This window comes from Mauremys mutica, chromosome 5 (assembly GCF_020497125.1).
Source record: "Mauremys mutica isolate MM-2020 ecotype Southern chromosome 5, ASM2049712v1, whole genome shotgun sequence".
NCBI lineage: Eukaryota > Metazoa > Chordata > Testudines > Geoemydidae > Mauremys > Mauremys mutica.
The window spans coordinates 108,187,417-108,204,174 of record NC_059076.1 but is presented as its reverse complement, the minus strand read 5'-3'; the positions used below and the strand labels follow the sequence as shown (position 1 = coordinate 108,204,174).

General features: G+C 45.5%; 1 protein-coding gene across 6 annotated transcripts in view; it reads left to right on the top strand.

The window, feature by feature from the left end:
* The window catches only part of TBC1D19 (TBC1 domain family member 19), a 99,572-nt gene extending 86,395 nt beyond the window's left edge, over positions 1–13,177 (top strand). For 3 of the 6 annotated variants that reach the window (XM_045019759.1, XM_045019758.1, XM_045019760.1), the window contains 4 exons: positions 6,185–6,276; positions 7,591–7,706; positions 8,511–8,581; positions 9,873–11,771. In XM_045019759.1, the coding sequence (XP_044875694.1) occupies positions 6,185–6,276; positions 7,591–7,706; positions 8,511–8,581; positions 9,873–9,947 (354 nt within the window). In that variant the 3' untranslated portion in view covers positions 9,948–11,771. Of the gene's footprint in view, positions 1–6,184; positions 6,277–7,590; positions 7,707–8,510; positions 8,582–9,872; positions 11,772–11,807 lie in introns of those variants that run through there. The other 3 variants (XR_006579980.1, XR_006579979.1, XR_006579978.1) reach the window with 3 other exon arrangements.
* The last annotated feature ends 3,581 nt before the right edge of the window (positions 13,178–16,758 follow it).

Genomic DNA, 16,758 nt, shown 5'->3' with positions numbered 1-16,758 from the left:
TATTTCTTCGCTATCTTTGTTGTATATAGTTGGTTTTATATATAGTTCTAGTTAGTTTGATAGTTCTTAAATAGTAGTGTATATAGTTCAGCGGGGTTTGGGCATTAGCCCCTTCCCCGCGCCCGGTGCCGGGGCCCATGCCCGGTTCACTGGGGTTCAAACCGTGCTCGGCCTGTCATAAGCCGATGCCCACAAGCGATCCCCACGACTCTTGTCTAAAGTGCCTCGGGGAATCGCACATTACAGATAAGTGCTGTATTTGCAAGGCATTTAAACCGAGGACAAAGAAAGAGAGAGACTTTCGCCTAAAGAATTTCCTCATGGAGGCAGCTTTGACCCCTCCGTCCTCGGCACCGACCGCTGAGCACACTGCTAGCAACGCTCCTCCGGCACCGGACTGTGCCGGCACCGCCAAAACACTGTGGCACCGGCCATCTCCGGCGCAGGGTCCCGCTTGGCACCGATCTCTTTCCCCAAAGCAGAAGAGGTCGAAGTCCTCTACCTCTGTGCCCTCGGCGCCACAGACGCAGCCCCGTTCGGACTGCCCGGCACCTGCACCTGCTGCGGCACCGACTGCTGCAGTACCATTGACTCCGGTCCCGCGGGTGCCATTGAGTCCAGTCCCTGAGAGCTCCCCGCTGAGGCCTGTGGTTGAGCTTACGGTCCCCTCTACACCGGAGACGTTCTCCACAGCCAGGACCTTATAGCTATGACTGAGTCCGTCCTGCCTCAACCCCCGGCACCGCCGGTGCGGGTATTACACTCCAGAGGCAAGCCAGCCATAATGAGGCCTCCTTCAGTCGGCTCGGCAGACTGGCACCGATCACGATCCAGGTCCCGGCGCCATTCGTGCTCTCATCGACGATCACGGTCCCGACGCTGCTTGCAGTCCCGGCACCGCTCGCCCATTCGGTACCGGTCGTACTCGGGGCATAGATCGACATCTCGACCTCCGGCCCGGTACTCTCTGTACCGCTCCAGCTCTCGGCACCACTCCCGGCACCACGACTTTCACAGCCGTTCCTGCCGCAGACCTTTGAGATCCAGGTCGACCTCCCGGCACCGCGCCGGTCGCAGGTCCCGGTCTTGCTCTCGGCACCAGTATGACTCCAGGTACCGTTCCCCGGTGCCGAGGAGATCACCAACGGCGAGAGAAAGGGGCTCGTACCAGGCTCTTTCAGCTTCTCCCTGGCCGTCCCGGCACCCGTCCATGTCTTCGCAGGTGGGTAGTGCGTATGCCCAAGACAAAGACGCCAATGTGCCCGCTGCGATATTCCACGAGCCCCAGGCTCAGGATCACGGACCTCAACAGTGGGCATTCTGGACACCTTGGGCATATCATCAGGCCCAAGGTTCGCATCCGGGACCATCGCGCTCTGCCACATCAGAACACCGGGTGCCGGAAGCCACAATAAGCCGCCCTCCTCCTTCTGATTCGGAGGAAGTGTCGGTCCAGCCTCAGGACTCCCAGATCCCAAGGGAGACAGAGGCTGTCCAACAAGAAGAGCCCTCGATTGACCCCTGACGAGGCGGTAGCCGGAACGTCGTCTGTAGGCCCTCCACCAATCGACCTGAGGGCCCACCAGGACCTCCTCCGGCGTGTGGCACAGAATATGAACTTGCAAGTCAAGGAGGTCCCGGAGGAAGAGGACCCAGTGGTGGACATCTTAGTATCTGATGCCCCCACGAGAGCGGCCCTCCCCTTTATACGGACGATCCAGGCCAATGCCAACAGGATCTGGTAGTCTCCAGCCTCTGTCCCACCTGCTGCCTGCGGAGTGGAACGTAAATATATGGTGCTCTCCAAGGGCTATGAATACTTATATGTCCATCCCACTCCTTGCTCCCTTGTTGTCCAGTCGGTCAACGAGAGAGAGCGCCATGGCCAGCAGGCTCCAGCCCCGAAATCAAAAGACGCAAGGCGCATGGATTCGCTGGGGCGCAAAGTCTATTCTGCAGGGGCACTCCAACTCCGCGTGGCTAATCAACAAGCCCTCCTTAGCCGCTATAACTATAATACCTGGGCAGCGGCGGACAAATTCAAGGAATTGCTCCCGCAGGACGCCCGACAGGAATTTGCGGCCATCCTGGACGAGGGAAAAAAGGTCGCTAGAACTTCCCTCCAGGCTTCCCTGGATGCCGCGGACTCAGCGGCCAGGACCCTAGCCTCTGGGGTTACTATGAGGCGTATCTCATGGCTGCAAGTCTCAGGCCTCCCCCCGGAGCTCCAACATACAATCCAGGACCTCTCCTTTGAAGGGCAAGGCTTGTTCTCCGATTAGGCTGCAAAGCCTAAAAGATAACAGGGTCATTATGCGCTCACTAGGCATGCACATGCCAGTGACTCAGCACAGGCCCTTCCGCCCCCAGCCACACCGCTCATACCCTCAGCCCAGACAGTGACAGGACTTTGCTAGAAGGCGGGGTAGAACTGGTCGCCAGAGGCAGTCAAGCAACCAAGGGGGCCAGAACCAAGGTTCCTCCAAACCTTCCACAGGGCCAAAACCCTCCTTTTGAAGGTGCGCCCGAGGGCATCGTACCAGTATCGTCACAGGATCCATTCCCTCCTTTCTCCAACCGCCTCTCCCTTTTCCTCCCTGCGTGGTCCCGGATAACGTCAGATCGCTGGGTCTTACGCACGCTGGAATTTGGGTACCTCCTCCAATTTATTTCACGCCCCCCCCCTTCCATTCCCCTTCCTCGTCCCTCTTCAGGGACCCCTCTCATGAGCAGCTCCTCCTCCAGGAGGTGCAGACGCTCCTTGCCAAAGGAGCCATAGAGGAGGTACCGGAACACGAATGGGGCATGGGGTTTTACTCCCGCTACTTCCTAATCCCCAAGGCAAAGGGGGGTCTCAGACCCATCCTGGATCTCCGGGAACTCAACAGATACATGATAAAGTTGAAGTTCCATATGGTATCCCTGGGGACCATCATCCCATCCCTGGATCCCGGAGACTGGTATGCCACCCTCTACATGAAAGATGCGTATTTTCACATAGCCATCTACCCACCTCACAAGAGGTTCCTCCGGTTCGTAATCAACTGCCAACATTTTCAGTTCGCGGTCCTACCGTTCGGACTCTCTACAGCCCCAAGAGTATTTACGAAATGCATGGTTGTAGTCGCTGCCCACCTCCGCCGCCGTCGGATACACGTTTTTCCGTATCTAGACGACTGGCTCGTCCGAGGGGCCTCCGAGGCACAAGTGATCCATCATGTCGGCATTGTCAAGGACCTTTTCCTACATCTAGGCCTAATGATCAATGCGGAAAAATCCACTCTGATTCCCACTCAGAGGATAGACTTCATTGGCGCCACCCTGGACTCCAACCTCGCCAGAGCCTGCTTACCGCTGCCCCGGTTCCCAGCAATGGTGGCCATCATCCACAGTCTGCAAGCTGCTCTGTTGACTTCGGTTCGCACTTGCCTCGGTCTCCTGGGTCACATGGCGGCCTGCACGTTTGTGACGAAATACGCCAGACTACGCCTCCGTCCCCTCCAATCGTGGCTCAACTCAGTGTACTGACCAGGCAGGGATACCATAGACATGATCGTCACCATTCCCCCGAGCGTCTTAGGCTCCTTCGAATGGTGGCTGACCCCCTCCCTGGTGTGTGCAGGGCTGCCGTTCCATCCGCCCCAACCCTCTGCATCCCTGACGACGGACGCATCATCTCTCGGTTGGGGTGCTCACCTCGGGCATCTACGCATCAAGGCCTTTGGTCATCTCAGGAACTGACCTTGCACATCAATGTCCGGGAGCTGAGAGCAGTCCGCCTTGCTTGCCAGGCGTTCCATCAGCACTTGCAAGGCCATTGTGTGTCAATATTCACCGACAACACAACAGCCATGTACTATATAAACAAACAAGGCGGGACAAGGTCCTCGACCCTTTGTCAGGAGGCCTTACGACTCTGGGACTTTTGTATAGCCCACTCCATAGACCTCATAGCGTCCTTTCTCCCGGGGGTTCGGAACACTCTGGCGGATCGCCTCATCAGATCCTTCCTTTCCCACGAGTGGTCGCTTTGCCCGGACGTTATTCTTTCGGTCTTCTGGAAGTGGGGATTTCCCCGTGTAGACCTCTTCGCGTCCCGCGAGAACAGGAAATGCCAGATGTTCTGTTCCTTTCAAGGCCTCTCACAGGGTTCCATAGCGGACGCTTTCCTGATACTGTGGACGACTCACCTTCTATACGCTTTTCCACCGTTCCCACTCGTCCACAAGGTCCTGCTGAAAATACGCAGGGACAGAGCCCGCTTGATCATGATCGCTCCAGCGTGGCCCAGGCAGCACTGGTACACTATGTTGCTAGACCTGTCAATAGCTGACCCTATCCCACTACCTCTTCACCTGGACCTGATAACTCAGGACCATGGCAAACTGTGTCACCCAGACCTACAGTCCCTCCATCTCACGGCGTGGATCCTGAGTGGTTGACCCAGTCTGAGTTGCATTGCTCTGTCCCAGTGCAACAAGTACTCTTAGGTAGCAGAAAACCTTCCACTAGAGCAACATATCTGGACAAGTGGAAGCGTTTCACATGCTGGTGTGGAGAGCACAACGTTCTTCCCGCCGAGGTCTCCATCCCCACCATCTTGGACTACCTCTGGTCTCTTAAGCAACAGGGCCTAGCGGTATCATCTTTGAGGGTGCACTTGGTGGCCATCTCTACCTTCCACCCAGGGGAGAATGGCCGCTTGGTGTTTTCGCATCCTATGGTATCTAGATTCCTCAAGGGCTTGGAGCGCCTATACCCCCGTCCCGACCTGGGACCTGGGACCTCAACTTGGTTCTTACCAGACTTATGTCAGCCCCATTCGAGCCATTAGCAACTTGCTCCCTTCTCTACCTGTCCTGGAAAACCGCCTTCTTCGTGGCCATCACATCGGCAAGACGAGTTTCTGAGCTTCGGGCTCTCATGGCGGACCCTCCATATACTGTGTTCCACAAGGACAAGGTGCAGTTGCGACCACACCCGGCCTTTCTCCACTAAGTGGTATCGGCCTTCCATGTTAACCAGGAGATCTTCCTTCCGGTCTTCTTCCCGAAGCCACATTCATCGCGCAGAGAGCAACAACTGCACTCCCAAGACGTCCGTAGAGCACTCGCTTTTTACATTGAGCGGACAAAGCCCTTCCGCAGAACCCCCCAACTCTTCGTTGCGGTGGCAGAGCGTATGAAGGGCCTACCCGTTTCCTCACAGAGGATTTCATCCTGGGTGACATCTTGCATCCGCACCTGTTACGACTTGGCTCATGTTCCGTCGAGCCACCTCACTGCCCACTCTACCAGGGCTCAAGCCTCATCTGCTGCTTTCCTGGCTCACGTGCCCATCCATGAGATATGTCGCGCAGCTACCTGGTCCTCGGTCTATGCCCTGGTTCAGCAGTCCAGGGATGACGCAGCCTTTGGCTCCGCAGTATTACACTCTGCGACATCTCACTCCGACCCCACCGCCTAGTTAAGGCTTGGGAATCACCTAACTGGAATGCATAGGAGCAATCACTCGAAGAAGAAAAGACGGTTACTCACCTTTGTAACTGTTGTTCTTTGAGATGTGTTGCTCATATCCATTCCAAACCCGCCCTCCTTCCCCACTGTCGGAGTATCCGGCAAGAAGGAACTGAGCAGCGGTTGGGTCGGCAGGGGTATATATCCGGCGCCATGGCGGCGCCACTCCAGGGGGCGACCCAGCCGACCCACCGGGGGTTGCTAAGGTAAAAATCTTCCGACGAATGTGCACGCGACGCGCGCGCACACCTAACTGGAATGGATATGAGCAACACATCTCGAAGAACAACAGTTACAAAGGTGAGTAACCGTCTTATTTAAGTGCTTTTGAAAATCCTGCTTAGGCACCTATCCGTATCTTTCAGTGCCCATATACTTATAAAAATCTGGCCTTTAGACCTTAACCCTACAGATACTACACGTGAGTGACATGGAATTGAATGTGACTACTCATTATATATACAATTACTCAAGAGTGGAGGTGCTTGTAGGATCAAGGCCTGAGCGGTTGAAGGTATCTGGTTTGCTCACGTTACTCTAGTTGTGTATCACTGATGTATTAATGGTTTGTCTTAATGCTTAAATTAAAACTATATTCATATTTAAATTTGAATATATGAGTAATAGTGAATATATGTTTTCAGGGTGTGGTGTTGTTGTTTTGCTAGGGCATTGTGTCACTATGTTTGCTGTTTGAGACACTTCTTCAAACCCATCTCCCTCAGCTTTTCTATCATCTTCGAGAAATTGGGGCGCAACCGTAAGTACTTCAGGTTGGTCAGGCATGACTTGCCCGTGGTGAATCCATGTTCCCCTCCAAGTACTTCAAAATGGATTCCTTGATGCTACATGATTTTTCAGGGGACTCAGGTGAGGCTGACTGGTCTGTAGTTCTCCGGATTCTCCTTCTTCCCTTTTTAAAAGATGGGCACTATATTTGCCTTTTTCCAGTCATCTGGGACCTCCCCCGATTGCCACGAGTTTTCAAAGATAATGGCCAATGGCTCTGCGATCACATCAGCCAACTCCCTCAGCAGCCTCGGATGCATTGCATCTGGCCCCATAGACTTGTGCATGGCCAGCTTTTCTAAATAGTCCTTAACCTGTTTTTTCACAACTGAGGGCTGCTCACCAGTGCAGCAGTCTGGGAGCTGACCTTGTGTGTGAAGACAGAGGCAAAAAAAGCATTTAGTATTTCAGCTTTTTCCACATCTGTCACTAGGTTGCCTTCCCCATTCATTAGGGTCCCACACTTTCCCTGACCTTATTCTTGTTGCTAACATACCTGTAGAAACCCTTCATTGTTATCCTTCACATCCCTTGCTAGCTGCAACTCCAGTTGTGCTTTGGCTTTCCTGATTAGACCCCTGCATGCTCGAGCAATATTTTTTACTTCTCCTTAGTCATCTGTCCCAAGTTTCCACTTCTTGTAAGCTTCTTTTTTGTGTTTAAGGTCACAGAAGATTTCTCTGTTAAGCCAAGCTGGTCACCTGCCATATTTTGCTATTCTTTCTACACATCGGGATGATTTGTTCCTGCGCCCTCAATAAAGCTTCTTTAAAATACAGCCAAACCTCCTGGGCTCCTTTCCCCCTCATATTAGCCTCCCAGGGGATCCTGCCCATCAGTTCCCTGAGGGAGTCAGTCTGCTTTTCTGAAGTCCAGGGCTGTATTCTGCTGCTCTCCTTTTTTCCTTTTGTCAGGATCCTGAACTTCACCATCTCATGGTCACTGCTGCCCAGGATGCCACCCACTTCCACTTCCCCTACTAATTCTTCCCTGTTTGTGAGCAGCAGGTCAAGAAGGCTTTGGGTGGAGGTGACTTAGAACCCTTTCAGTGGGTTTCGTGGATTAGGAAATTTTATATTAATAAAATTGATTTGGAGCCCAGTCGTAGAAGATACTGAACATTTCCCTACAAGTCTTGATTAGGGTTTCAGGACACTACTGCAGCATAAATATTAATAATAATAATAAATACAAGACTTGTAGGTCATGGAATTCCTTTTGAAATGGTGTATCTGTAATTTGTGACAGGAAATATAATACTTTCTTGTTTTCCATTTGTTTACAGACTACGAATATCATTTAAATGGATGGTACGAGCATTCTCTGGTTACTTAGCTACAGACCAACTTCTGCTTTTGTGGGACAGAATCCTAGGATACAATTCTCTAGAAATTCTCGCTGGTAATGGAAAATTTTATTTGTCAATAATTTTAAAGATAATACATGCCAAATTAAAATAGATGTTACCAAGAGAGGAAAATTCAATTCCTTTTATCTGACTGCTGAAAACAGATTTGCTGAAAGTCAATATATATTAAATAGGTAAAGCAGTAATTCATGCATTTTTCAGTTCTTACAGGAATTGTCAGTGAGTTAAACTGGTTTTATTGTGACTACTTTTCAATATTATTATTAGTAATATTTTCTTTTGATAGCATTGATAAAATGCTAGCTGCTTCGTGAACATAAAAGAAAGCCTGTATGTTCCCTGCCCCAAAGATAGTGTAGTGCATAGTCTAGTTTACGTTAGTTTGTCACTGCTATACAAAAGATGTTGTTCTCCCTGCCCCCCACCCATGGAAAGATGATTCCTTTATTATCAATAGGAGTCCTAAAAATCCTCCTTATTTTCTACTACTCTATACCCCGGCTCTTCAGAAATGCGAACTTTAATTACTTTTTTTAGTAACATCATTAATTAAGTTAAAGAACCAATTAAAAATGTTATTTCACACAGTCACCTTAAACATATTATTACTCAACTTTTTCCAAAGAACACAGTAACATACTTATTCATTTTTATGAAGGAGTAGCCATATGGCAAGAACTAGAGTACTGAAATCCACTACTTACTATCCTTCAGAAACAGAATGATTGCAAAAGAGAGCGAGAGAGAGAGAGGGAGTGTCAATAATTTTAGATCAAGATTAATTCTAACAATTAATTAATAGGTCAGCAGTTTACTTATTGTGCATTCTTTTTCAGTCCTGGCAGCTGCTGTGTTTGCTTTCCGAGCAGTGAACCTGATGGAGGTGACATCACTGGCTGCAGCCGAAGTAAGGATAAGTTTCATTTAGAGGAGATTGAAATAGTTCTTGATGCATTGCCAACCAGAGCAATTTAAGCTTTAGAAGTACATAGCATGCAATACAAAGCTCTCTGCTTAAATTCTTATCTTAGGTAAAAACTCAGAGGAAGTTACAAGAATATAGTGCATAAAATTCCTTTTTTGGCACGTGACGAAAGCATATAAAATTTTATAAACAACACACTCTCATTGATCTCTTTGTGGGAGGAAGACACAGAGGGAGGGATAGCTCAGTGGTTTGAGCATTGGCCTGCTAAACCCAGGGTTGTGAGCTCAATCCTTGAGGGGGCCCCTTAGGGGTCTGGGGCAAAATCAGTACTTGGTCCTGCTAATGAAAGCAGGGGGCTGGACCCAATGACCCTTCAGGGTCCCTTCCAGTTCTAGGAGATAGGTATATTTCCATTTCTTTCTTTCCTTCTTTCTTCTTTGTGTATCTGAGATGAGTTCTTTTTCACTATTTTAGTATATGGTCTAAATTTATTCTACTAATATGATTAAAGAATATTACACTTAAAATTGGGGAGGTTTGTGCGCTCATTTTTATTAATAAATATAAAAATAATTGCTTCTATGCCTTTTTATATTATCGATTTTAAGAGGTTGCTTTTATCGAATAATAAATTTGAAATTTCATCTTCATAAATGTCATCATGCTACATATGTGAAAACTGGCCAGAGTGAAGGTTATTGTTACTAATTAGTATTTTTGTTCATTTTTCCCCCCAAAGAAGCTGATAAAATTCTATTATATATTATGACTAGTGATGACTAGTTATATTTTTTAAAAATATATACTTCCATCAGATGATGATTCACTTTAAGTCATCATTAAAGTTACAGACTTATCTTACAAGTGCTACCCAAGACGCAGGATCAAGATTCATAATGTACAATTATTTTTAGAAGCAAGTTGAAATGTTAGACCTCTTGTGCATGGTATCATGGGTTTATATTTGAAGTAAGTCTAAAGGGTAAAATAAAGTGACTTTACTTGCTGTTTGTACATATAGGTGCACTTTTTTTTTTTTTGCGCATTGAAATGTTAGATTGAAAAATCTGGGGAAAAGGAACCTCCACAGACTGATACGATATAGCAAAGTTTAGAAAGTAATTATTGTCAATATCATATTCTGCAGTCAGTTATTGTCAATATCATATTCTGCAGTTTGCCGCAGCTTTTTCTGATTTCTTAGGTACTACTTCAGAGAAATTTGATTCAATTTTCAAGTTTAGCAAATCCTTTTTGTTCTCTTTCCCAGGCTGTACTTGCTGACCTTTCAACCCTGAAGGTTATGCCTCTTCTTCAGATCTTCCTGTTTGCTACTGTCACTTGATCTGTTTCAAGGTCACTGACACTGCACATCCAGTCTTTCATTAGAAACTAATAATGAACTATGCAACGTCTGCATAAAACCAAATTAAACTGTATGTATATGTCACTTACAGATCATGTTCTCTTTACAGTTAAGTGTAAGTTTTCTACATATAAAATAATAACTTTACACACTAACCTGTGCATTTGCATGCTGCTGTATTTCAACATAACAGCAATAGATATAACTGATGAGGTATGAGAATCATTATTTGTGCGTATAAATAACACAAATCAATGTATAAAATGCATGTAAAATGCAATAAAACAAAGGTAATGAAGTTAAATTCTTGATCTAATATGAGTTCCGTACCAGATCCACTAATATCAGATTGGAAAAAACTGTGTTTCATCTGATTATAACTCCACTACAAGAATGTCAACTCAAGAGTACAGTAACACTTGAAAACGTGCTTTAACTTTTGGGAACTTTTATGTAATTTCCTATGAGAAATCAGAGAAATGCTTCTGTTCCATTTCTGTTTTCCAGGAATCCTCTTCGTGTTCTTCACCATTTTACTTATTTCTTTTTAATCTATTGATCCCCCACAGCCTTTCTAGATGTCTGTCACTAAGTATCAAAGGATGAGAGTTTGAAAAGTGCCTGAGAGTCTTGCCTTGCAAAAAGTGCTGGATATAGCTTCCTCCAGAACTGTCAAAGCCTAGCTTTAGGTGAGCCAAAACAGTTGCAGGAGAATGTGCTCATCACAACCTTCCATATGGAGCTGGCTAACTGGGGGGAAAAAAGGGACTTGCACCATTAAGGAATCCCTTATAATGGGTGTGGTGGAGGGGGGAAGCTTACAGGGATGGACAGGAAAAGGGCAGGGAGCAGGGCCAGGTTTGGAGAAGGACAATGCACTGTCCTTTCTGCTGACAGGAAGAGCAGCAGTGGGGGCGGGGTATTTATTCCCTATACAGCCATGGCTGACACCCACCTATGAACTCAGCAAACCTCTTGACTCTCTGTGGGCATTACAGTAGTTGCCCCTTTCCTTGGGGCCTGGGAAGGAATTTTTCCCTCTCCACTAGATTGGCTAAAGTGAGGTGGTGGGCGGGGGGGTTGTCTTTCCACAACTGGTCTGGTTCCCAGCGAGGGGAAGCAGAGGGGTTAGGTTATAATGTCACAACTTAGTACGTAAAACTAATTGTGAATGTGCTGTGCAAGTACTCGTTATGGAACGGATACCATTATCAGATAAAATGGTTTGGAAAAAGATTGGAAGGAAAGCATCGTGTAAAGGGGTTTGGGGGACTCCTACGTCTTCTACAGTGGGGAACTGACGCTCTTCGTTTTCCTAGGCCCCTTTCAGGAAGCCAAGGAAGGGGGCTTGGGGCTCCTACGTCTGGAACAGTCAGGAGCTGACTCCCCTTCTTTTATAGCAGGGTTTCTCAAACTGGGGGTCGGGACTCCTCAAGGAGTCATGAGGTTACTACATGGGGGGATCGCGAGATGTCCGCCTCCACCCAAAACCCTGCTTTGCCTCCAGCATTTATAATAGTGTTAAATATATAAAAAGTGTTTTTAATTTATATGAGGGGGTCGCACTCAGAGTCTTGCTATATGAAAGGGGTCACCAGTACAGACATTTGAGAACCACTGTTTTATAGCGTCTTCCCCCCCCCCCTTTCACCTCATATAAGGAGAGGGTGAAAAGGTTCCAGCAATGGGAATGCTGGGACAAGGTTGGAGGTCATATGGATAATTAAGAAAACAATGACCTGGACTGTACAATTTGTTGCCGGGTACTGCCAGATATATTAAGTGAATAAAGTTGCAACCTAATGAAACAATATCCATTGCCTTCTGTTTTTCTTCCAGCGTGGATGCATTATGAAGATGGCAGTTCTTTTTTATCCCCTATCCCACACACCCTTTTCAAGACCTGTATGTGTGTGGCCTCTGCTGGTCCAAGAGCTCAGGCTTCAATTCAGGATCCAGCTCATATCCCTGCATGACTGTGTATTGCACTGTCACTAGACCACCAGGTGGCCCATCTTCTGTTGACTATAATTTTTTTTTATGATTTTTTCAGGGATTCTGAAATACTAAACAGAACCATTAGGATTAATTTATTACTTTATTTTAATACCTAATAAAGGATTATAGTTAAAATTGAGTGAAGTGTATAACATTGTATACCCCATGCATTCACCAGATCACTTTATTTTGGACCAGTTTCTACTTTTCAAATACAGTATGGATGTGTGTGGAACGTGACCCTCTGTATTTTAAGAGAGATCCAGCTTCCATTTACATTAGACTATTATCTACATTATTAATATACAGCATTAACAAGGCAAATATTAGTTTTTTATAGACCCAAAAAAACATATGTATACCTTGCATATAAATTGGGCATGCTGAATGTCTGACAGTAAGGCTATGTCTACGCAGCGATGTAAGCCCGAGCTCAAGTCTCACCCCCTTGCATCCACACACCAATTGTGTTAACCTAGGGCTCAAACCTAGTGTCCCAGGACTCTGCAGGGCTGGAGGGTCCAAGCCTGTGTTAAGCTGGGATCTAGCGTCCAAGCCCTATTGCTTTCCTGTGTGCACACAGCCTTGGTCTGACTCAAATCCTGGAAGTCCTCTGGATGTATTCCAGAGATCCTTGGGGCAACTTCCTTAGTCCTCTCTCTGCTGACAGTCTGTGGTGCAGTCTAGTGCAAATGGAAGCCACACCTCCCTTTGTCAGTTTGAGTACATTGACACTTCCCTTATGATTATGGCCATGCAGTCAATGTCAAAGCAAACGTCTAACAAAAGAGTTAATTACAAACCTATTTTAAAATAGTAGTACTGCAGAAGACTAGGACCTGGCATGTGAATTGAAAGCTGACTATATTTTTCAATGAACAGGAGTAAACATAATTTGTGCAAGACAAAGAGTGTGGCTAATTTTTATGCTTTGTATTTTTTTTTAACAAATATGTTGGATCTCTTTATATACCTACTGATTAGGACACAAATTAGATTTTGGCAAGCAAGGGCTCAATGTAAGATCTGGGATTTACTAATGACTCTATAGTTAGTTTTATCCAGCAGTTTTGGTGGTTCGTAGAAAGAAATATTTTGTATTTAGATGGCACTTTTCATCTGAAAATCTGAAACAGGGATTAGTTATAGTTCCCAAGACCCCTTACTAATGTTAAATCAGTACAAATGAACTATAGATAGCAGTGGTATTTAATTGTTTTCTATCTGTACAGAATTGTGTCCTAACTTTTTTGTAACTAGTGACATGGTATTTTCCTCTTTCCACTTTTTTAGATGCTTTTAGGTTACAAAAAAAATAAAATTGCTTTGAAGGCTGATTCTGGTTCATTGATGCTGATGTGATGGTTGGACTGTGGAAAATTGGCATTGTTACAGTTTACAAAGGAAGTTAGTTATTTTCTGTATTCACATTACTAGTGAAAAATTTGATTTCACCAACTTGATAGACATATAATTAGATGTTTAATTTTAGTTCATGATACTTAGAACTTGCCAGACAAGCAAGCACAAACACTTCAACTTGAAAATGTATTATAAACATTAACCTTTACCAAAACTAACTTACAAAGACTGCTGTTGTTAAAAATGAAATGCAAGAAGAGTGATACTAACACCCACTTCCCCAACACACACTTTCCACATTCAGGCCAGAGGACCCCACCTTGTCCCTCTACCCTACAATACATAGCATCGTAGGACTGGAAAGGACCTCGAGAGGTTATCTAGTTCAGTCCCCTGCACTCATGGCAGGGCTATGTATTATCTAGGCTGGGGTTCTCACAACAAATTTTTTGATGGCCTCAGAGTACGGCCACCAACTCTTGCTGGTGGCAACTTCGATAATTTTTCCTAAAATACTTAATTAACTTTTTAGGAAAAATATATAAATAAGAACATATACACATCCAAATCATAGTAGTTTATTTATGTAAGGGTTTTTTGCAGACTGAATAATAAAAATAATGTACAGTTGTCTCTATTCTTTACTAGACCTAAACAGAAAAGAAACACAGATAAGGTGCATGGCATGTTCTTGTCTTGTTGTTTCTTTGCTTTATGGCTGCATTTTTGTTTTAGACTTGCTAGCTAGTAAGTCTGCTTCTGTGAAAAAATGATATTTGTATGTTTGTTAATATCACTTCTCACAGCAGACTTCTTAGCTAGCAGGGAGACAGTGAAAAGCGATATTAACAAACATATAAATATCACTTTTCACAGCAGACTTACTCAGCCCTGGCAAACTGATGAGGAGGGATGTAGTGGGGGCCCTGGGTGATGGGGTGGAGGGGTTAAGGGATGGAGTCTGCCGGGTCCTGCAGCTGGGGGGCCACAGCCTGTGACCAGAGCCCGCCGCCTTGCAGTTGGAACCTGCCCGGAGCCTGCTGCGCGCCACCCCAGGGCTGAAGCCGGAAGCCAGAGCCCCACTGCCCCCGGGAAGGTGGGGAACTCACAGGTGTCTGCTACTCCAGCACTGTGGCTCCAAAGGGGGGCAGGGCCAAACCCACCCTGGCTGTCCCAAGGGAGGGGCCACTGTTTTCCCCCACCCGTCCAATCACTGCCCAGAAGGCTCTGGCCGCAAGAAACACTGATCTATCCTCTGTGAATTTATCTAGTTCTTTTTGGAACCCTGTTATAGTCTTCTGTTATACTGTTAATAAGGTCATTATTTTACTAGGCTTTTGCTGAAGGGGTGGCTTCAGGGAAAAGAAGACGTTTGGATGAGAATTTACAATTTTCTTGGGTGATTTCTACGAGATGGGGTGGGGTTGGTTTAGAAGTTGTCATATTTTGAATTTTTATGCTCAGTTTTGTACATTGGAAGTATTTGTACAAGGTTCTAGAACATAAGGATAAAGAGATGTAGAAAAAATGGGAAATGTAGTGTTACTTTAACTGAAAGAAGAGGAGTAGAGGCATTAGGCTCATAATTAAATTAGAATCATTCTTGTATGACATGTATAATAGAGTTCTGTAAAGTGTGAGTAGAGGTTTAAAAATTTAGATGATTTAAGTCCAAGCTGTTCTCTGTAGTCTTTGAATGGCAGTCAGATTTGTTCAGACCCTCCCCCACTCTGAAATGATACGCTGCTTTCTAAGGAGGAAGAGCATAATTGAGGTTAGCAATCTATCTGTCTCTTCTGAGATGATTTTTCCTTCCAATTAATGGGGTTGTTGCCTATTAATAAGCGGTTTGTATAAACATCTCTTTATATTTTCCTACTCTAGTATTTACATTTATCAGAAGCAAACAAAATTTGTGAGACAGAGATTATTCTATTTGTTGTGTTCCCAACCAGTATTTTTGTACATTGGGACAGTTCTAAACATGGTCATAAAAATCTCAGTCCTGTCTTTTTATTTTTGACAAAGTAAATAGTCTTTCCTAAACAAAACTATTATTTGCCCAATAAGATATGTACAATGCAGAAAATGTTCTAGTATAAGTAACCCTTAATAGATAAGAGCTGATATTTTTTTATTCACACTTCAAAACAATTTTATGCAGACTATTCTAAATGGTAAGTCTTTTCTCATTTTTTTGTTTTTTGTCTTCTGAGGGTTTCACATTAAGTTCTAAAATTATATAAAGCTTGGAGACAACCTTTTCTAAACCAAAATTATTGAAGCAAGTTTCTTATAGTCTTAAAAGTTGTCTTGTTAATGTCTTTTAGACTGAATTTTTTTTCTACTTTTAGAAAAATATCTTTAATCTGAAAACACAATGGTAAGATTTTGTTGTTGTTATGAAGAAAGTGCTTAGTGTATTTCTCTTCCCTGATTTGAGTCTACACACTCAAATAAAGAAATGTTGCTGATATCATTCAGGAAAATATTCCAAGGCAAACAGAGCAAGGCCACAGAGTTTTACTCAGCCAAATTCTGACTGAAGTATGCCCTAAACCCCTAATTCTTGGTGGGACTGGACCATTCAAAGGATAGGTTATTACAGGATTTAGAACCTTTCACCTCCAGATAAACTTCCCAGTTTGAAACCAGGTCAGATCAGCAGCAATAAAACTGATGACTTTAAGTGGTATATAAGTGAAATAAGTTTGATTGTTTGGTCCACTTTCTAGCAGGCAAGTAATTTCTCACTCAGCCAGCACTAGTTTGCAACCTTGCCATTTTTCGGCCATCGTGAACTGAGCCACACAGCTTCCGCTGCAAACTCTGCTCACACTTCCACCGCAAACTCTGCTCTCCCACTCTTGCAGCTCTAGCGAGCTTCCCAACTCTGTGAAAGCTACAGAAGACAACCATTTACCACCTTTTATCGGCCATCTTGAACCAAACAGCTCTCCTACGTTTTGTGCCCTTTTTTCCAGGATTACCCATGCAGGCGCCATAGCGCGGCAGGCATGGAGCCCATTCAGATCTCCGCTGCAGTTTTGACTATTGTAAATACCTCGCACATTATCCAGCAGTATGTGCAGTACCTGCAAAACCGGGCGAGGAAGCGACGACAGTGCGATTTACTATACTGATGAGGACATGGACACAGATGTTCCTAGAACCACGGCATGTGGCGATTGGGAGATCATGGTGGCCAGGTTCATGCTGTGGAATGCCAATTCTGGGCCTGGGAAACAAGCACAGACTGGTGGGATCGCATAGTGTTGCAGGTCTGGGATGATTCCCAGTGACTGCGAAACTTCCGTATGCATAGGGCCACTTTCATGGAACTTTGTGACTTGCTGTCCCCTGCCCTGAAGCGCAAAGACACCAAAATGAGAGCAGCCCTCACAGCTGAGAAGCGAGTGGCCATAGCACT